At 40.3% G+C, this 22,982-nt stretch overlaps 1 protein-coding gene across 7 annotated transcripts in view; it reads left to right on the top strand.

Moving 5' to 3' along the window:
- Positions 1-22,982, top strand: part of Tmcc1 (transmembrane and coiled-coil domain family 1) — a 196,685-nt gene that overhangs the window by 138,878 nt on the left and 34,825 nt on the right. The window contains exon 1 of one of the 7 annotated variants that reach the window (XM_075983075.1): positions 895-1,022. The exons of 4 other annotated variants lie outside the window; for them this stretch is intronic. In XM_075983075.1, the coding sequence (XP_075839190.1) occupies positions 996-1,022 (27 nt within the window). In that variant the 5' untranslated portion in view covers positions 895-995. Of the gene's footprint in view, positions 1-894; positions 1,023-19,058; positions 19,642-22,982 lie in introns of those variants that run through there. 2 more of the 7 variants (XM_075983076.1, XM_075983077.1) reach the window with 2 other exon arrangements.

Here is a 22,982-nt window from a genome sequence, read left to right on the forward strand (position 1 = left end):
CAAATTGCTAATGTCCAGAAAGAAATAGGTTGTCGCCACATGAATATCAGGTTTGTGAAAGGAGCTGTGAGTGATTCTATGGAGATAGTCACCTCAGTAGAGTGCTAGACTTGACAAAGATTTACTTATTTATTTGAGATGGAGTCTCATGTATACCAGGCTGATATGAAACTCTATGTGTAGCCAAAGATGACCGTGAATTTCTGATCCTCCTACCTCCTTCTTTCCAGTGCTGGGATTAGAGGGTTACACCACCATGCCTATATATACTATGCTGGGGACTGAACTCAGAGTCATATACATTCTAGGTGAGCACTCTGCCAGTTAGGCTATATCCTCAGCCCCACACATACACATTTTTGGTAAACTAAAAAGAAATGGGAAACTAAAAAGAAATATGAAGTTGGACATGTGTGAAAAATGAAGTTATTAGCAATACCTTCAGTCCTAGTGTATATCCATAGTCAAAGATATGTTTTCATAATATTCTGCCTGCTCTGTATTAAAATGACAGAGAAGATTTGGAGCTCCTCAGCTAGGTCTCAGTGTCCAGGAATAGGAGACTCCAACCTCTTGTCAAAGCAGAATCAGTGTGTTTGTGATATAAGTCGAGTAAATCAATAAGTTCTTCAGATTCCCCACTTCCTGTTCAATGAGAACATTTCTTTCCTACATTTTAATACTGTGAGCTGCCTGTGATTGGTGTTGAAGGTGTTTTCAGTGTCATTGCTTAACTGGACTGGAGGTGATCTCATGTGACAGCATGGAGCTCTTGTTTTGGAGTTGCCATTACTTTCTAGAACAGGCATTCTGTATAGCTGCCAACATGCCCTGGGTACTCTTGCTTCATATTGCAGTGATACTGCTTTGTCAGGGTAGAATTCAGCCTCACAGGGCTAGAGTCAGTCTGCTGACCTCATGCCACAGTACAGCATGTTCAAACCTGGGAGAAACTCAGGGGTTACGCGGCATATTCCTCCTCCTCCCTCACAAGCATGGAACCAGCACTCTCCTCGGAAACCGTATGTTGTATATGTGTGTGTATCTGTCTCTTTTTATAAATATCTTCCTTGTTCCTTTAGTTATACAGCTTTAAGTGGGGGCTGGTTGCGCAGACACAGGAAACTGGGCTGCTGGAACTTAGCACTCTTCAGCAGCAGAGCTCAGCCAGGGCATGTGCTATTTTAAGATGGTGAGTTTGAGATAATAGAGAATCCTGTTATGTTTCCTAGCTGTTTGTTTCACTCATAGCTATTTGGACAGAATGCAAGGGGTATTGTGTGGCTATATAGGCATGCTCAGATTGTACTAGAGTATCCCAGCAACTTGGGTGTGGGGCCTGTTTCCATGCAGAATAGATGTTATCCTGGGTTTTTCAGGCTACAATGTTACCGGAAAACAAGCATTTCCTTAAGTGAACAAAAGGGTTTTATTTGCCTTGGAAGATTAGGAAAGACTTCGGTTAAATGTGAAGATGCCAGGCATGCAGAACAAATAGGAATTTGAGTTAAAGCCAGTTTGAAATATTTCTCACATTCTTCTTTTAGTAAAAGCCTTCTTATCTTTGAGCTACTTGATTTCATTGTTTTTCCTGTGAAATGATGGTTTTCTGAATTATGAACAGTATGTACATTTCTGTTAATTTTCATCTTTAGATCAACATCACAAGGCTGTACAGTGAACTAAACAGGAAAATGATCCAGCTTTATGCAACATCCCCCATGCTCACATTTCATTTTTAGTTCTGAATAGAAAACTGAGCCATTAGATTGAGTTCACTATGGGTTGGTTTTATAAACAATGCATAAATACTTTCTAAGAGATAATGGGATTTTTTTTTTAAAGCAAAGCCTAAATTCTTTAGAGTGGTTTTTTTTTCCTGATTCTAAAATTAATACTGTTTGATTGTGAACAGTTGGACTTAAGCTCCAAACAGATTTTTCATTGTGGAGTTTGATTTGTAAATGCCGACTTTGTTAGCAGATTTGTGCTTCTGATCTGTGCCTTCCTTTTCTGTTTGTTCTGAATCTTGATCCTAAAACCTTGGCACATCTTGTGTTTGTTCTGAAGTTATAAAAGGTCAGTTTATTCATCAGTGTCTTATTAAGAATGCTAGTACAAGGACTGGAAAGATGGCACAGCAGGTAAGAGTGCTTTTACTGTTCTTGCAGAGGACCCAAGTTTGGTTCCCAGCACCCATAACAAATAAATCTCTACTGCCTATAACTGCAGATCTAGGGAATCTGGCACCTCTAGCTGCCATGGAAACCTATACTCACATTTAGAAACACACATAATTAAAAATTATAAATCTGTGAGGGAAGAAGAAAAGAATGGTAGCACAGGCTGAGTGGGATGGTATGAAGTTGAAAGTGTTCATAGAAGATCCCTAAGAGATAGGGCAGACACAATCAGAGTTACATCTTGTACTCCGTCAGCCCAGTGTGAGACAGGAACATAATACAGAACTGAAACACTCCGGTTGCCTTTACCAAGTACTTGCATTACTCATAATAGTAGAAATCTTTCTAGAGCTGGGAGGACCCAACAGGTCAGTTGTAGACACTTGCATAGCATGCAGAAGCCTTAGATCCAGTCCTCAGTAACCCCTACACACACACACACACACACACACACACACCACCCCAAAAATAAATATAAATAAATAAATTATTTATTAATTTGTTTTCTGGAGCACAATGTGCCTGAGTGAATTTCTTATACTAAACAGTATCCTTACTTCATTATCCATATCTCTTCTTCAAACTAATAATCCACTGTGGTCAACTAAAGTATTCTTACTGAAGCAGTGATTTAAATATACAACAATGAAGTACCTGCATCTGCATCTCAGATTCTTAACAGGACTAGGTGCATCAGGAGGCCGTCAACTGGGACCATTTGTGACAGCTGAACACCTTTCTACACTACAGAATTAGACTTAGAAAAGGACAATATAGCTAACTGTAGAAAATCAGTGTGGAATTTGAAGGAAGGGGAACTCTAGAAGTCACTATTGAACTCTTCTGCACTTTAAATGTTTAAGATTTTATAGTGTCCCCAGAAGTTACTCCATTCTAAAGATTTTTTGCCCTTTTCCTTTCTCATTAACCCTGCAGTAGCCACACCTTTATCTATTTATGTTCAGGCCATAGACATTCTAGACAATTCCCTGACAGTATTATGTGAGCTTTTTCCACAAATGCTCAAAAATTTACCATGGCAACTTAAAACAAGCTTGGCCACAAAAAGATGCTGTACTAAGTATACTTCAAAGTTTAGAATACAGTGTTCTTTAAACCTAAGTGTAGTAATAGGAGCGGTGGGGCTGTGTCCCCAGCACCCCGGCCGCCTGCTAGCTTATGCCTGAAATAACAACACACATACTGTATTCATTTAAACACTGCTTGGCCCATTTCTATCTAGCCTCTTCTAGGCTAATTCTCACATATTAATTTAGCCCATTTCTAATCATCTGTGTAGCACCGCTAGGTGCGCTTACCAGGAAGATTCTAGCCTACGTCCATCCTGGGTCGGAGCTTCATTGCCTGTGCCCCCGAGAGCTGAGATATGGCGTCTCTCTGAGGTGTCTGCCCCCAAGAGGAGAGCTCTCGAGTCTGAGCTCACTTCCTCTTCCTCCCAGCATTCTGTTCTGTTTACTCCTCTCACCTATGTTTTAACCTATGAGGCCAAGCAGTTTCTTTATTACTTAACCAATGACCTTCCTCCATCACCTAAGTTTTATTTACATTGGACTGTTATTAAGTGGTTAGTTTTTGGGTTTTTATGATACAATAAAATTTCTTTCACATCCAAACTTCTGGCATATGGAGATAGAGGTCACCTTCATGTGTTGTTCCTTAGGAGCTGTCTACCTTGTCTCTTTAAGACAGTGCCTCTCAGTGAACCTGGGATACACCATATGAAATAGACTGACAAACAAGTTCTAGGGTTTGCCCCTTGTGTCCCTGGCATTAGGATTATATATGTGTACTTCCACATTAGCTTTTTTATATCAAACCCAGGACCTCAGTCTTACAAGAAACAAGAACTGACTGAACCTTCTCCTCATCCCATTAATTTTCATTATTAAAATGTAGACCCAAAGCCAGGTGGTGGAGCACACCTTTATCCCAGCACTCAAGAGGAAGAGGCAGGCAGATCTCTGTGAGTTTGAGGCCAGCCTGGTTTACAGAATAAGTTCCAGGACAGCCAGGGATACACAGGAAACCCTGTCTCAAACAACCAAAAATAATAAATACATAAATATATACATAAGTATATGGATGATGGATGAATAAATCAATCAATAAATGAATAAATAAATGAATGTAGAACCGGGTCACAAGACTAGAGAAACAGGAAGACAGAATATTTTTTAACCTTTTTCCTAAACCAGAAGAGGGCATTACATCCCTGGTCCTCTGCAAGGGCAGCCAGTGTTAACAGTTATCATCCAGAGTTGAGCCATCTCTCCAGCCCCCAGGGATGGTTCTTAGAGAAAGTGTCCAATACCTGTTTATCTTAAGATTGCCTTTTGTGGAAGCAGCAGTAAATAGTTTGTGTTACTTATTCTGTTGTTCTCCATTAAATTAATTATATTATATCAGATTACCGCTGAGTTTGGGGGCTAAATGAAGGAAAGAGGATATAGGACTTACAGCTTAGAACAACTTTTGGCATTTTCAGGGACCAGACCTGAAGAGCCATGACCAACTAGTTTGAAGTGTGAAAACAGGATTAGAATATGACAGTCGTCCCTGTTCTCACTGACCATGTGTCCATGGTTCAGATTGAACAGAAGGAGCATTTCCATTTGGAGGCCAGGGCTTTGGGGCTACACTGTTGCATGGTCTCTGTTGTCTCTGGGAAGAATAACATGATGAGAAGGTGAGGCTCAGGAGGCCTAACTTGTGGAGTCAGCCCTGCTGTAACTAGATAGGAACAGGAGTTCAGTTAGCATGCCAGCACTTTTATTTCTTATTGTGAAATAAGGCTCTTTCACTAGAAAACTCCTAAGGATCTTGCAATTTAGGGTGCCTAGATGAGTATGTATGTATAAATATTATGCATACACAGACTTGTATAAATTGGCGTTTAAAAAAAAGTAATATGAGGGCCAGCAAGATAGCTCTACAAGTAAGAGCACTTGCTGCAAAGCCTAATGCATGAACACCCACCCACCACACACACACACACACACACACACACACACACACACACACACAAAGATGGCTTAATGGTTAAAAGAAGTTATCGTGAGCTGGGTGGTGGTGGCGCACGCCTTTAATCCCAGAACTTGGGAGGCAGAGGCAGGTGGAACTCTGTGCGTTCGAGACCAGCCTGATCTACAAGAGCTAGTTCCAGGACAGGCTCCAAAACCACAGAGAAACACTGTCTCGGAAAACCAAAAAATAAATAAATAAATAAATAAATAAATAAATAAATAAATAAATAAATAAATAAATAAATAAATAAATAAATAAAAAAACAAAAAGCCGTTATCGTGAAGCCTGATGTCCTAAGTATTAATTCCCAGGTCCCACATGATGGGAGGAGAAAACTGACTTCTGAAGGAAGTCTGGCCACTCATGTACAAAATAAATAAATAAAAATAAAAGTAATACATTTTCCTATCTCTCTCAGAAATAGATATTTAAGCCCCAAACTGTATGCATTCTCTGTTTATATTCAGTTATATTAGATTTAGAAAACAATTTCCTAGTGCTGGTAAGATAGTTTATGAGGTACTTGCTGCCCGGACCTGAGTAGTTTGATCCCCAGGACCCACATATTGGAAGGAAAAAAACCAAATCCTACAAGTTGACCTCTGGCCTCCACATGTGTGGCACACACAGTGAATGAATGAACGAACAAGCAAAATTTAAAGCTTGATCATCTCACAAAGACCTGTTTGTAATTAAATAGCACATGAATGTGATTGTGTTGGGAGCCAGATGTAGATCAAAACTGAAACACAATTAAGGGCATAGACTTCTTGGAGGTCTAGGCACATGAAGAACTTAAATTGAACATACCCTGGCCTCACCATCATATCACAGAAAGCATTTGACTTTTGATTCAGTATCTTCGTAATCAGTAATTGATAACCTAGGTATGTGTAGTTGGTGCCTCTGCAAAGACCTTACCTCCAAACAGAGTTCTGTGTTTATGTAAACAGCCTGAGAGTTCCTTGTCATTGACTTTGACTACTTGGGATTAACACAAGAGAAGACAAAATGCAGTTGGTTATCTGCAGTGCGCTTGGATTTCTAATATGAGTCTTAGATTTAGCTTGAGCTCTAAGTGGTCCTTAGTCTTTAAATCATTCCACCCTCACATTAACTTTGGGCTCCTCATGAAAAGCCTAGCCCTTAGCCTTTTAATCTAAAAGTAGGTCATCTTACTACTTAGGCACATTTTTTATTCTATATTTTAATTTACATGCATATCTTGCCTGATTGTTTATTTAACGTGCGCATCTATGTGTATGCACATGCTCACACCCCATCCTGGAATTCACCATAGAGTTCAGACTGGTCTCTAATTCATGATCTGCCATTGTGTAGCATCACACCTTACTAAAATCAGAGCTTTTTATTTTTTATTTTTTTTATTATTATTAAAAATTTCCACCTCCTCCCCTCTTCCGATTTCCCTCCCCCTCCCCAATCAGAGCTTTTTAAAATAAGTGTTAAATAAGCAATCAGGTATAGTAGTCAATGCAAGCCTCCCATCATTTGGGAGGCAGTGGTAGGCATATCTGAGTTTGAGACCAGACTGTTATTGCTTTGAGAAATAAATTCTCAGGTTCCTTAGTACTTAATTATTATCATTAAAAACAAAAGTGTATAAGTGCTTTAAAAAGGAAACCCTAATTACTAAAGTGTGAATCAGATTTTCTAAACTTAAATTATTTCAGGTTAAACTCACTTTTAGTAGGATTGTTGTGGGGTAGATCAGAGTATCTGCATTTCAGCTCAGCATTTAACAGAGTCCTGTATGTAACTTTATAGCTAATCTGAATACTTGTCAGTGTGAAAGAAAGCCTCTGATGGTTTGCTTCAGGACACTCCCTGCTCTGATCAACCTCTTTGTTAATTCCTTGATTAAAGATACTGCCTTACTTAATTAGAGTGGAAGATGTCAAACAGCTAAAAAGAATAGTTAATTTGAGCAACAGTATTGGAATCCAGGAAATTCACAAAGACAAGCAGACAGAGGTCAGCACACCTTGTGAACAGCTGCCTCACATTTGTGTGAGTCTCTGATAGGGCATCATAGGTCTTCCTGCCTCAGCTACCCAAATAACGTGGAAGCTGGAAGCCCTGGATGACCTAGAACTTACTATGTAGACCAAGATGGCCTGGAATTCACTGAGATCCACTTGTCTAGCCACCCAGCTTTAAAAAAAAAAAAAAACTTAAAAATGTGTATTTTTTTAGTGTATGGATGGCCAGAGAAGGCTAGAAGGGGGCATTGGGTACCCTGAGCCTGGAGTTGTGAGACAGTTGTGAGTTGTCACGTAGGTGCTGGGAACCAAACCTGAGTCCTGGAAGAGCAACCCAGGCTCTTAACCACTGAGCCATCTCCACCCCTTCCTCCTGTTCCCCTACATGAGTGTTTTTTAAATATAAGTTCTAGAAATTGAACTCAGGTTCTTGTGTTTGTAGAACAAGTATCTTAAGTATTTTTAAAATTAATTTTAATTTGATTATAAGGAGCTAAAATAATTTTGTCACATACCTAGGTAGGTAGAAAATGTTTGTTTGTTTGTTTGTGGAAGCTGCCAAAGCTAAGAAAAACCAGAGACAGTGCTGTATTGATCATCCTACTGTGTTTTTTGAGACTGGATCTTACTTTGTAGACAGGACTGACATCAAACTCCTGGCCATTCTTCTTCCTTAGCCTCCCATTGCTGGGTTAATACTTGTGAGCCACCACAACGAGTTGCATTATTGATTTTTCTAAGCATAATTTAAAAACAGAGATCTTCCATATTCACTGGTTCTTTGTATTTACAATGTACATGAGTTCTAGGCCAAAGAACATGTGGACATCTGGCTTCATGTTTTTCAACTTAAATATTGGCATGCGTCATAAAATGTTTTAGAGGCAGGGGCTGGAGAGATGGCTCAGCGGTTAAGAGCATTGCCTGCTCTTCCAAAGGTTCTGAGTTCAATTCCCAGCAGCCACATGGGTGGCTCACAACCATCTGTAATGAGGTCTGCTGCCCTCTTCTGGCCTTCAGGCATACACACAGAAAGAATATTGTATACATAATAAATAAATATTTTTTAAAAATGTTTTAGAGGTTTTATTCACTTTGAATTAAAACTTAAGTGTCTTTGCTTTCATTCTAACCTTTTGTATAAGAGACTTTTTTCCTTATAGTAGTTCAGAGTATTTAAATTTGAAATTAGAATTTTTATTCTCAAAACTAACCCTGCTTTCGTTTTCCATATTTTAGTCAAGTTCTCCTCCTCTTATGGCTTGAAACAAGGGCTCTAGATTTCTTCCCTCTTCTCCTTCATCTCCAGGACAAAGGCAGCAGCTTGCAGAAGAACTATTGGTTTGTTTTAATGTCTTCTGCGTCCGTTGCCCTCCAGGCTTCACTGTGTGAGTCATCCTCTCAGAGGTCTCCACTCTTCTTGGAACCTTTTTGTCCCTTAAGTAAAAACTGCCAATGCAGAATGCCTGAAACAGCGTGGAAAAACACAGTAGCTTAGCCTGAGCTCACCCAGCAGAGTAATGTGGTCCTTTCCTCCTTTCTAATCCCAAAGACGTATGTTTGTGTTCATCAGAACTCATTAAATACCCGCTCTGTTTGGTGTAGGTAACCTCATGCAGCTCACTGTCCCTTAACAACTCACCTTTCCTCTTGAGCAAGCCTGTTTATGCTTTGTCTGTTCTCTTCCTGTTTCTTGGCCTAAACTTCTAGTTATTTTAATTATATATTAGAGGGGGGCATCATAGTATATGTGTGAAGATCAGATAGACGATTTGCAGGAATCAGTTTTCTCCTGCCACCATGTGGGTTCTGGGGATCAAACCAGCTAGCTCATCAGGCTTGACTGCAAGTGCCTTATAAATCACAGTCTCAGAGGAAATGGGTAGAAAAACAAGGATTCAAATCTGTCTTCTATGCAGACACTAGCATACTTCAAACCCATTTACTGTGACCTAGTGTTTTGAGCTTAATGTTCCCAAACAATAGAATACTATCATGTGATGGCATCTTAAGAGGAAGGATGAAAGGCTGAAAAACTGGTTATTTATTCCTTTATTTGTAATACAAAGAGGTTAGAAAGATTTCCTATTGGTAAGTTGCCAGCTGATAGCTTCACTCCTGCTTCTTCATTCTTGTTATAGCTCTTTTTTTTCATTCTGGTAATTGTCTTAAAATCCAAAAAAAAAAAAAAAAAGCATTTCTTTGAAACTCTGTGTTTTCTGCAGTTTAGTGGCAAAGCAACAGTGATAAAGCTAAGTGGTTAAATGGTGTCATGGTTTTGTACTTTTTTTCCCCAAGCCATCTGTGACAACTGATATTTTGCAAAGAACAAATTAAAATAAACCTTTGTTTTCACATTGACTTGAACTAACTCATCAAATATTATTTTTAGCAGTTTTCTTATTTTCTGACAATGTTTATTTTTCATATTTATACAATTACCTATTACAAAAGCAATTATTCAGTTGTGCTTGCTGAAGCACAGTGGAACAGGCTGTCGGTCCCTTGGTGGGAAAGAGTACATGAGCTGGTGTGTCCTGGTTGGCCTGACTTGACAAGATTTTCCCCAAAAGACAGACAGACAAGACAGAGAGCCAGGTCAGACACTGAAGAGAATATGTATCAAGGAAGGAGTTCTAAACAGAACTTACTTAACCAATTTGTCTAGAATTGGATTTTAAGAAGGACACAGATGTGCTCAGGAAAAAGCTCAGATAGCTACAGAAGTTTTGGCTGAGCAAAGAATCTCTGTCAACACTTGACTGGCATGTTCTTCACCTGAGATTAGAAATCTCATAGCTATCTAAGTAGGACTTTCAAGAGAGTTATAACCGTCTAACAGTGATGGAATATAGCATGAAAACGGCTTTTCAAGTGGTAAATAGCAATGCTTTTTGTTTGTTTGTTTGTTTGTTTGTTTTTTGAGACAGGGTTTCCCTGTGTAACATTCCTAGCTGTCCTGGAACTAGCTCTTGTAGACCAGGCTGGCCTCAAACTCACAGGGATTCACCTGCCTCTGCCTCCCAAGTGCTGGGATTAAAGGCGTGCAGCAATGCATTTTTAAAATATTTATTAATTTTTATGTTTATGAGTGTTTTGCCTGCATGTATCTTTATTCACTATGTGTATGCACTACCTACAGGGGTCAGAAGAAGACATAAGATCCCCTGGAAATAGAGTTACAGATGATTTGTTTGGGGGGTTGTTTTGTTTTGTTTTTCTTTTTTTTTTTAATTTATTTATTAAAGATTTCTGTCTCTTCCCTGCCACCGCCTCCCATTTCCCTCCCCTTCCCCCAATTAAGTCTCCCCCCAGCCCGAAAAGCAATCAGGGTTTCCTGTCCTGTGGGAAGTCCAAGGAACCCCCACCTCCATCCAGGTCTAGTAAGTTGAGCATCCAAACTGCCTAGGCTCCCACAAAGCCAGTGCGTGCAGTAGGATCAGAAACCCATTGCCATTGTTCTTGAGTTCTCAGTAGTCCTCATTGTCCGCTATGTTCAGAGAGTCCGGTTTTATCCCAGGCTTTTCCAGACCCAGGCCAGCTGGCCTTGGTGAGTTCCCAATAGAACATCCCCATTGTGCACCCCTCGCGGTCCTGAGTTCCATGCTCGTGCTCTCTCTCCTTCTGCTCCTGATTTGGACCTTGAGATTTCAGTCCTGTGGGTTTCTCTGTGTAGAGTTGGTGTCTGCCCTGGAACTAACTCCACCTGCCTCTACCTCCCCTAGTGCTGGGATTAAAGGTGTGTGCCACCACTGCACACACCTGACTTTTTGTTTGTTGTTTGTTTGGGTTTGTTTGTTTGTTTGTTTTGGCATTACAGTTGATTGTAAGCCCCAATGTGGGTGCTGGGAACCAAAACCGGATCCTCTGTAAAAACAGCCAGTGCTCTTAACCTCTGAGCCATCTGTCCAGCCCCTTTAGTGCATTTACCTATGTATGTGGGTGATGTGAACATATGTGTGTATTTGTGTTTGTGAGTACATGTAGAAGCCTGAAGTTGATTTAGGTTATCTTCCTCAATTGCCCTCCACCATATATATTGAGGCAGAGTTTCTCATTTGAACCTGGGTTTCTCACTTTGTCTAGTCCACCTCGCCAGCTTGCTCCTGGGATCACAGGCAGGCTGTCACACCTACCCAGCATTTACCTAGGGTCTATGAATCTGAACTCCAGACTTTACACTTGCCTGGCAATCACTTTCTCCACAGACCATCTTCTGCCCCTGTTAGCATTTTTTAAAAGCATAGTTTACCCGTGCCTCCTCTGAGTGGTAGCTTTCTGGTAGTATAGTAAGTTATGATGATTCATTTTCTTCTTTTGAAATTACTGAGTTACTTTATTTAGCATAGAAGATCATTTGGAAGATTACAACTCTTTAGTCAGCCTGGGTTCTGTGGTTTATTTGTTCTTTTCCTTGTTCTGAGCTTGAACCTGAATCCTTACACTCTACCATGGAGAGAATGCCCCGCACCAAGAGTCTTGGTTGGTTGTTTGCTTTCTCTCCTGAAGAAACTGCTATTCTGAGACTGTCAATCAGTGAAATTTCACTTGCCCTGGATGTTTAAGGTATAGGCTCAATCTTTACTGCTGCCAAAAAGGGAAGGGAAAGGCTACTATTTTGAAAATGTTTCTTTATAACATTGGACATTATTTTCATTTAAAATAACAAAAAGTAAAGAACTTAGAGCCAGATAGGTGTTTTTCTTCCTTCAAATTGGAACAGGGTCTTTTATGTAACCCAGTCAAACCACAAACTCACAATCTTAATAGCCAGGCATGTTTCTGAATAGTATTAATATAGCAATACCATGTGCAGTTTTGAGTTCCAAACAAAATTAAATAGATGAAATGTTATTTTTATCTTCCTGGAAACCTTGAAAACAGTTGTGCCTTGTGAACTTTGGGTTTAAAGATGTTCTCTATTCTCATCACCTTGAGAATCCTGGGCTCTTCCTCTTACAAAGTAAAGTTTTGCACACCTCTTCATTTGTTTGGAGTTTCCCAGCACTTCCTTATATAAGGCCATGTGTCACCATGCAGGATTTATGATGATCACTGCTATGAAACAGCGCCCCGAAGCACCCTTTGCCCTTAAAATGATTGCCGTGGATTAGAATATACCTCCTAAAAGTTCTTATGATAAAATGTGATTTCCACATATAATGGTAATGATATTTGGAGGAGGGTCCACTGGAAATAATTAGGATTAGATGACATTCGAGTGGGGCCTCCACAGTAGCCTAAGCAGCTTCATGAAGAGAGAGCAGCATCAACATTCTTGCCCAGTCTCACCATAAAATGCCTGTACTTTGTTAGTGCAGCAGGAAAACCCTAACCCAGGTACCAGTGCTATCCACTTTGACATCCAGCTTCCAGAACTGTGAGCTAAATAAACTTATATCCCTACCAATCACATGGTTTCTAGGATTTTGTTATAGAAACAGAAGACAGACCAGGCAGTAGGGAATGACATTATAAATAGTTCTTTTGAGATAGGCAGAGCCTTAGTAGTAAGCGCTTATTAAATACTGCACTTTTCACATTTGTTTGTGTGCTTGCATGTGTTCACATACATATATCTGTAGGTGCATGTATAGATTCTGGACATCAAATTCAAGTCATTGAGTGTCTCCACCCACTGAGCCATCCCATCACTCCCTATACTCTGCTATTATTGAAACAGTGTCTCTTCATAACCCTTTCTGTCCTGGAACTAACTATATAGTTGACTTCAGACTCACAGAGACTCACCTGCCTCTGCCTCCTGAGTCCTGGAATTAAACACAGGTACCATCATGCCCAGCCCTTGTACTCATTTTTGAAGTATTGTTTTAGCTAGTCTGAAATGGTCAGTGCCAATGTTCTTTTTGGAAATCTTAAAACTCTGCCACTAAGAAAAAAAAAACTGTGTCCTGCTTTCTGAACTAATTGGCTCTAACAGTAAAAGAAAATGCTTGCCCTATTTAGATGCTCATATGACCATTTCCAGCTCCTTGCTTTGTAGTTTGCTTCCCCTGCCCACTGGCTGGTGTTAGCTTTTACATAATTGAGAGCTGCTGTAGTCAAACAAAAATTTTCCTCATCCTGAATTCCAGTGGGAAGTTAATACAATTTCTTACTTTGAACTGAGCTAGTTTGGGGGTTTGGAGAGGGCTGACACAGAAGATTCCTTGAGGGCTACGGATTCCCAGCTGACTAAGGCCTTCCCTACAAATTTGTTCTCTACCATTCATGACTATTTCATTTACCTCTCATCCCAGTACCTCTTGGCTCAACTGGTAGCCCTGGCTGACCTGGAACTCTGTTTATACCAGGTTAGCCTTGAACTCACAGAGACCTCGCGCCTTTGCTTCCTGAGTACTGGGATTAAAGGTGTGTACCACCACACCCTGGTATAGACCTGTAATCCTTTGGCAGGACTAGGGCAGGAAGATCATGAATTGGAGGCCAGCCTGGGCTACATAATGAGATCATGGGTCATAAAAACAAAAAGTTAGGGCTGGAGAGATGGCTCAGTGGTTAAGAGCATTGCCTGCTCTTACAATGGTCCTGAGTTCAATTCCCGGCAACCACATGGTGGCTCACAACCCCATCTGTAATGAGGTCTGGTGCCCTCTTCTGGCCTGCAGGCATACACACAGAAAGAATATTGTATACATAATAAATAAATAAATATTTTAAAAAATGTTAACAAACTCAATGTGGGCCCGTTTAAGAACCTAAAGCCAATATGTGTTGGCCCATGCCTTTAATCTCAGCACATTGGAGGAAGAGACAGGTAGATCTCTGAGTTATGAGACCAGCCTGATCTACAGAGCAAGTTCCAGGACAGCCAGGGCTACACAGAGAAATCCTCTCTGAAAAAGTCAAGAAAAAAGAGAGTACCTGGTTGTTTAATCAATATAATGAAAGAACATACTACTGTAAACAAATAAAGGACTATCCTACTAAGATCCCTAGTGCCTTCCCAAAAAATAGCCTTTTTCTCTAAGAACTGATATTTTCCTTTGTTTTTGCTTTTTAAGTTGTTTTTTGTTTGGGTTTTTTGGTTTTTTTTAAGGTTTATTTGTTTATTAAAAATACACTGTTCTGTCCACATGTATGTCTGCATGCAGAGGCACCAGATCTCATATGGTTGTGAGCCACCATGTGGGTGCTGGGAATTGAACTCAGGACCTCTGGAAGAGCAGCCAGCGCTCTTAACCTCTGAACCATCTCTCCAGTCTTGGTTTTTGTTTGTTTGTGGTGCTAAAGCCCAACTCATCATGCTTATGCCCCTGAGTGTACTACAAACCCCTACCCGTGATAATCAGATCTATCTGAATGATCTGTAGTAATCAAATTAAAGTAATTACTATTTCTAACTCCTTAATCATTGGCCATCTCTTTTGTTGGCACCTTCAAAGTCCTTGCTACTATTTCTTTATGAAATGCATAGTTATAGTGGATTTGTGGTTACCCTTCTGTATTATAATGTTATTCAGTATCTTAATAATTCAGACCATAGCAAAGCCAGGAAGATAATTGGGGATATTGTACATCTGTAATTCTGGCACTTGGAAGGTAGAGGCAAAAGTTTATGGGTATCCTTTACTACGTAGTGAGTTTAAGGCCAGCTTGGACTATGTGAGTCCCTTTGTTGCCTCGACAAATAGAAGAAGAAAAATCCAGAAAGTGTTTTTTGTTTTCTGAGGAAATTACACAGAAAAAAATTATTTATTACAGATGAAGATATTGATCAGCAAGCCAAGGACTCACACCTACCAAAATGTCAGTTTCCAAACATGGCGACAGTTTCTACAGCATCTTTTCAGCAGAATATTCCTAAAGCAAATACATTTGTTTTTCTACATTTCCCTTCTTTCAAATTCTGGAAGAGTTCCCACTGTACTTGGGAAATGAATAACAGTCTTTTTTCTTCTTCCTGTCTCTTCATAAACAAAGGGACTTAATACTTTGCAGTTCTGTCACTTTGTTCCCAATGTTATTCCAGGCACCTGAATCAATTATAAACTATTTTTAAAAAAAAAAAAACGGTGAAGGGGATAGCTAAGAGCCATTTTCAGGTCAGCAAGATGGCCTAATGACCCAAGTTCAGTCCTCATTGCTGCAAAAATAAAATGGTTTTAAATACCATAAAGTCTTGGAAATATTGGCTAGCATGGCCATAAAAATTTTGTTAGTGTTGTCCTTCAGGTTTCTTATGTTGTGTCTGTTTGGAGTTTCTGAGATGATATCTCACTGTGTGGCACTGTCTAGCTTGGAACTCACTATGTAGACCAGGTTGTGCTTAAACTGATAACAATCCTCATCCTCACAGATGTTATGATTGGTTATAAGACTGCACTACCAAGCCTAGATTTTGTTTTGTATTTTGAGACAGGGTCTTGCTATCTAACCCCAGCCAGCCTTGAACTCAGCAATCCCAATGTTTTCAGCCTTAAAATTCTGGGCTTAAAGGGTATGGCCTCATTCCTGATATCCTGATACTCATTTTATTGAACACAAACCCTGTGCTATAGAAAGAGTAATATTCTTTTTTTCTTTTTCCTTTTTTTTTCATCAGTAAATCTAAGTTTAGAAAGTTCAGATGAGCTTTTCTGTACATCAAAGAATAAACCCAAGTGAAGTAAGAATGTATACAGCAGGACTGGAGAAATGGCTCAGTGGCTAAGAGCACTGCCTACTCTTCCAAAGGTTCTTGAGTTCAATTCCCAGCAACCACATGGTGGCTCACAAACATCTGTAATGAGATCTGATGCCCTCTTCTGGCCTGCAGGCATACATATACTATATATAATAAATAAATAAATCTTTTTTAAAAATGCATGCAGCAACTCAGGCTTGATGTGCTGAATACACTTACCCAAGTGCATGAGTGTATGTGTGGTGGTTTTTGTTGTGAACTCTAGGTGTCACCTATGCTAAGTACACATTCTGTCACTGAGTGTGTCACACTCTTCCCTCAGCCTGTGCATAATTTTAAATGTTTCTGAACTATAAGATGGATTTTTTCTCTGTCTACCATATTTAAAGTATTAAATCTTCATGAGTTTATTGGAATTTTAGGGATATTTACATGCTTATTTAGCTCAGAAAGCCAATAAAGTACTGTTTTAAGAGACTACATAGGGGTGTGAGGCCAGCTTCGGATATAAGAGATCCTGTCTATGGGGGAGGGGAGTAAGAGACTTATCCTTAAAGATAATTAGCATTTCTGTCGCCGGGCGGTGGTGGCGCATGCCTTCAATCCCAGCATTGGGGAGGCAGAGGCAGGCAGATCTCCGTGAGTTCGAGGCCAGCCTGGTCTACAAGAGCTAGTTCCAGAACAGGCTCTAAAAAAACTACAGCAAGACCCTGTCTCGAAAAACCAAAATAAATAAATAAAGTAGCATTTCTGTCTACAGCATTTCATACTACATAGTCAAAGAACATGTCCTTTCTGAATAACAAACAGAAACAAGGAGATCTGTGACTGAGCTTCTAACAGCTTCTCAGCCATGTCCTAGAGTAAACCCAAACTCCTGAGACCTCACCAGTCCTTCTCTGGAAGAGCTGTTCTTCACAGTATGTACCAATTCAATTGAACTACTCTCAGCATAAGCAAGTGGCCAAAAAGAAAATCCTAACAGACTGGATGAACTGCTTTGTGGTCTCTTGGCTCACAGAGAAAAATAGATACCTGTCAGTCTTCTCCAGAGACTACCATATAGTCAGACAGTAGAACCAAATTCTTTTTCAGTGCTGTCATCAGAGAAGACTCGTTAATAAATCAGAAACAAAACTAGAACCTGTTAGGAAAGAATATTGAGAGAACCAAAGTCAGCAAAATCAAAATGGCACTACTTTGAGAGACAAGAAGATACATGGTCAGACTGTAGTAACCCACAAGCCCATCCTTTCTATGCAGCTCATCTATTCAGCTCTCCATTCTATCAGTTGAATCCATTAATATCTGGGATAGACCTTAAAGGACTTTTTCTTTGTTTTGTCTGTCTGTCTGTCTTTGTTGACACTGGATCTCATACAGCATAGACTGGCCCCATACTTGCTATGTAGCTCATGCTGGTCTTGAGATCCCAACCCTCCTACTTCTATCTCTGGAACAATGAGAATATAAGCGTGTTCCCATCATACCTGGATACTACACCTTTTCCATTCCTGTTTGTTGTTTGTTTTCTTTTGTAGTCCTGAAAAATTATCCCAGGCCTTGGTGCTCGCCAGGCACGTCTACCTGCTAAACTCTAAGCCCCTTTTTTTAATTCTTTGAGATGGCATCACATTGCTACCTAAGATGACTTTGAATTCTTGACCTTCCTGCTTCTATCTCTTGAGATTACAAGCATGCTTTCTGCCTGTTTCTCAAATATACTTTTAAAAAAACCAATAAATGTACAGTGAGCATTTCTCAAACAAAAGGCCTGCTTTAGGCCCAGGCAACTCTCCAGGGCTACTATCCATATAGCATGGGCTCAACCAAGGCACTTTGTCTTGCATGCTTCAGTGTCACAGTGTTAAAATGAGAACCTACAGAGCTTCTTGGAAATGCTTTGACCAGATGACATACTTACTGCCTTTCTTCACAATCCATTGGTATAACTGATCACAAGATTACTAGGAGATGTGGGAAATGTTATCTTGCACATGTGTCCCAGAAGGGAAGGAGCATTGGAAATACCTATCAGTGGGAACAATTTTGCTTCAAATTTCAGAATTGTAACATTACCTGCCTGCAGGAGAGAACATAATCCCCAGCATTCAGCTGTATAATTATAAGGAAAAGTATTCCCTAATAGATTTTATACTAGGTTGAAAATATTAAATACTTAAAGTAACTATTTAAAATGTTACATCAAATTTTAGTGTGCAAATATATATGACATTACTTAATAATAAATGTTTATTCTCAAAATAAAAATTGAAATCACAAGAGCTACTGTTTTCGAGTAACAGAAAATATTTGCATTTATAAAACAAATTGGAGGAATAGAAATCACGGTGGCGAGGCCGGAAGAGATGGCTAAATGGGTAAGAGTGTTTTCTACAAAAGCTTGAGGACCTAAGTTAGGGTCCTAGCACCCACATAAACAGTCAGGAGTGGGTCACAAGTGTCTGTAACAACATGCTGGGAGCTCTGGGAAAGAGACAGAATTTCTGGGGCTTTCTGGCCAGCTAGGCTGGTTTTAAAAGGGGTGAGAGCCAGCTTCAGGTTCAGTAAGAAACCCTTGTGCAAGGAATGAGGAGAGCAATAGAACATAGAAATCCATGATTTGTTTGATTTCTGTGAAGTGGTGAGACTATAGATAAAGCAGAGCAGGAGGATCTTGAGTACAGCCTGCCTGCATGGTGATATTCTTCCTCAAAAACAACAGAACATCCGAACAGACCAGACCCGGGCCTGAGCTCTCTACATGGTTTTTGCATCCAGTACTGGATCTTAGGGTTGCAGTGCTTTCCAAGAAGTGGTTTTTCCTGTCTGTAGTGTCAGATTTTAGGGTCTCATACTCACTTGCCTAAATTCTTGCTCACTGTTTTTATTCCTACTCAATTGTCACATCGTTTTCCAAACGTAGGATAGAAAACAAAGAAGAAACATTGGGAAAGTAGAATTGTCTCCTGGTGGTTAATGGAAATCTGTATAGGTTGCCTTTCAATTGTATTGACTGGACTAAGCTACCTCAGAGTGTTATTTTGTTGAGAATTGGTTTTACTTTGTTAACTGTCCTCAACCATTGTCTAAATGAGGAGACAAATGTAAATGTGGAAATAATGTCCTGTAGCTTTAAATCCAACCAGTTGGAAGCTTTTGTCTTTTATAAAAGATGCTCACAACTGGAGCTGAGAGGCAGATACTGTCTTTGCTCTCAGAGTCAAACTGTTCATTTGCATTTAGCAGCCCTAGCAAACCAGAGAGAGAGAGAGAGTGTGTGTGTGTGTTAGACTGAAGCTTTGTATTTATTCAGCACAGTCTTCCTGGCGCCCAGATGTAAGGCTACTGAGTTGATGCAGAAGACAGAACTGAGTGTGTAGACCGAGGTGGGCACTGCACTGCAGAGCATCAACTATGTGGAGTGTTGATGTGGTGCCGCTGCACCTGCCTGTTGTGTGCAAGCCGCTTCTCTGAGATTGAAGGTGAGAAGCCGAAGGAAGGATCGCCTAGAAGCTTCACTGTGCCCAACCCTTTGGTGGAGGATGTGTCCCCAGTGGTAGCTGCCCTCATTTACAATGTGGGAAAGTGACAGAATCTGCCACAGCTCCTCTGCAATTTGGAAGCCGGAACAAATGGAAAGCGCTTATGGCCAAGAGAGGTTATGATTTGTTTTCACAATCTGAGCTTGCTCTGGTGTTCACAAATGAAGGATGGGCTTTGTGGCAAGCAAAATCAGCAGACTGCCTGACGGGGGTTTTTGGTAAGATAAATGTGTTATGATGAGGGGTTTTCTTTGTTGTTCTTTTCTTAATTTTTCTGTATCAGCTACATAGAATTGCATCTTAGCAGTATCCATTCTGCAGAATCATGTTGGGTGGAAAAGGATGAGCAAGAGAGCCAGAAAAGATATTTTTGCTGCTTACTCGGGTTGTGACCTTCAGATATAATCATCAGGCTTTTCTCAGCTACCCATGAGCAGTTAGAAACTAAGCATTTCTAGATTGTGGGGTGCTCACTCACAATTAGGTCTTTTTCTTCTTTTCAAAAAAAAAATGTCTTTGGGTATTTGTAATTACCTTATTTTTTTTCCAGGATTTTCCTAAAGCTTGCGGTGGGGAAGGAAAAATAAAGCCTTCATCCTGTTACTGGGTCATTGCCCCTGGAACAGTAGTAGGCTGGAAACATGAGTGTGGATGTGGGGGAAGGCAGAATGAGTAGTCTGCTATTTTCATGCTGTGTGTTGGTGGAGGTCTGTCTCGGGCTCTTTGTCGTTGCTGTTCAGTATCCAGGGCTGGTTTGAGCTGCATCTCTCGGCCCTCTATTATAACTGAATTTCCTTTTGTGTTCGCTTTTGTACCTTTTTCTTTGTCAGACCCAATTCTGTCATGCAGACTTTTTCTGTTAGTGTTACTACATAGTAGCCTTTACTAGAGAAAAGACAAATGTAGAAAGTAGCCCTCATCCAGCCCCAGCACCTCAGGAAAAAGACGGAACAATCCTGACATTATTTTGACCACTAAAATAAGATAATGAACATTTTCTCTTTAAGGTGTAGGTTTTGATTTTAGCAAATTTAAGCATCTTAATATGGATGTTTATTTTGAGTTAAAGAAATGGATCTTCATAGAGAGTTCCCAGACAACCCTGAATAAATAAATAAGGAGACCCTGTCTCAATTTTAAAAAAAAAGAAAGAAAGAAAAGAGAAAGAAAGAGATTACATTAGATTCATGAAGTCCTGCCAGAATTATCTGGCTCTAGTCCAGTCTGAGTTGGATCCTATTATATTTTCTAAGAATAAAGGTTTCCTTTTCTTCACTGTAACTTGGCCATGTGTTGTTGGGAGATCTGTGTTTCGTTGGCCAAACTTAGATCTTGTCCTTGGACCCCTCCTCTCAACAGCAGGCACAGCCTAGTTTCCTAGGAGCTTAGAGCAGGCACAGAAACTGTCCATTGACACCTGCCTTTCTGCTGACTCACTGGTTATGTAAGCCTTGAATACAGCCATCCATATACTGCTCTAGGTTGAGGAATGAAGACTGCCTGTTTACCCTGCATCCTTGGGCTCTTCTTAAACATTTTTGGCTAACATGGTCATAAGGTTTCACTGCAGTGAAAAGATAAATCCCTTTTCTCTTTTTGAATTGCTGCATTCTTAAATTCTATGTGTATCTCTCCATGATGAAATTCCCATCTGTTCTCTTGGCACTTGACACCTTCAGAAATAGTGATTTCTCTCACTTCGTTAAAGTAAGGGCTTCCTTTTCTATCTTTAAGAGCTCAGTTTGAATGTCCCATTATAGGAGCCTCTGAGCTTTCCATGTGAAGTAAGGTTTCCTCCTTCTGTTACCCCTTTCCTCGAAGTACCCTGTTCTTTTCTTCATGGTGGATTCCGTAGTCGACATAGTTGGGTTACTGGTTTCTGTGTTTCTGTCACTTGCCACTTAACCATGAGCTTCATGAAGTCAGAAAGATTTTATTCCTTGGCAAATACCCACTGGAGCTTACAGAAAGGACTGGCAGTCAGTAACACATAAACCGGGGGGGAACAAACAGGGTGAACTCAGGGTGTGATAAAGGTGAAAAGTGAGAGAATATGAGGTGAGGCTTAGAAATGAAGAGGTCTAGATGCAGGGCCTAAAAACATAAGACTGCAGAGGCCACATTTAGATTCTTGGTGTTTGGAGGGTCTGGGAAATGCTTGAGCGTCATTGGTTTGGGTGCAGGAACTTCATGCATTTTTAGGCAAATACTACACCACTTAGGTGTACTCCAGCCCAAAACCTTTGCTCTTTATTTTAAAAACTGGAGGGCTGGTAAGCAAACATAAGCATCCCCTTGGAGTTGGGCTTTTCTTTTCCCTTTTATTTTACCTTCAACTTCACAGAGAACCTAAATGAATACAGGCAAATCTTTTGTCCAGAAGAAAGGCATTGAGAATTTGTCCTGAGATGGTGGCAGCGGGGATGAGTGCAGAGCATTATGCACTCAGATAGAAATTTGGAATGAAGTTGATGGGACTTGGGGGTGGTGAGAAGCAGATGATGTCAGAGGGGCTGCTAGTCTGTGGTACACTTTACTTTTTGGCTTGTTTAACTTGTGGACAGTAATTACTGTCCCTGAGGCCAGGAGACCAGGAAGAAGGCTTTGAAGAGGGTTCTGATAGAATTGTGATATACTCTGAGTCTTGGTTCCAGAGATTAGACTATTGCTATTGTGAAACCTTCAGTGATGATCTAGGGATGCAATGTAGGACGCTAGTTCAGACTGTGGGTTGAAGCTTTTCTCCTAACATAGTCTTTCCCTGTGCCACGCTGTTACAGCCTCAGGTTAGTCTGTCATCCTAAGGTTCCCTTCAGTGCCATTCTTACTCTAAGCTGTTAGCCTGAAAGGTCTTTCCTTATTCCTTCTGTCAATTGATAGTTAAGTTTCATTGGTTAGAGAATGTGTTCTTGGAGAACAGAAATTCTCTACCTTTATTGAGTGGTTTTTACATAAGCTTTATTTCTGAAGTAGGGTTTCAGTTGAAGGAAATACCTACACAGTGAGTTCTAGGCCAACCTGTGCTACAAAGACCCTGCCCACTCCACCCCACTTCAAAAAAAGAAAACTAAGCTCCCCTCACCCACACACACAAAATAAAATAAAATAAAAGCCAGATGTGAGATGTGGTAACTATAATCTCAACACTGGGGTGCAAAGGTAAGAGGATCACCAAAATTTCAAGACCAGCATGGGCAAAGAGTAGAAATTCTGACCCAAAAGCAGCAGGGAAAGAGAGGGAGGGAAGGTTAGCACAGACTGAGTCTGAATGAGAAGTATCAACACTTCACTGCTGGAAGAATGCTTATGTCTGTTTCCTAAAGGGTCCCTCTATGTCAGGGTGGGGGAATAGTATTGATGTCCCTTACTCTTTGAGTGAGTTCTGGTCCTCCACTTCTACATACAACCCTACATGCAGTCCCATATGCAGCCCAACACTAACTGGAGAAATACAGAAGCAGTCCTGCTGGCAGAACCTTCCCATTTCATATTGCTTCATAAGGACTGAAACATTTTAGCTTGCTTTTTCAAAAGTCTGAATAATTAGATTTCCTTGTTA

This window comes from Microtus pennsylvanicus, chromosome 8 (assembly GCF_037038515.1).
Source record: "Microtus pennsylvanicus isolate mMicPen1 chromosome 8, mMicPen1.hap1, whole genome shotgun sequence".
Lineage (NCBI taxonomy): Eukaryota > Metazoa > Chordata > Mammalia > Rodentia > Cricetidae > Microtus > Microtus pennsylvanicus.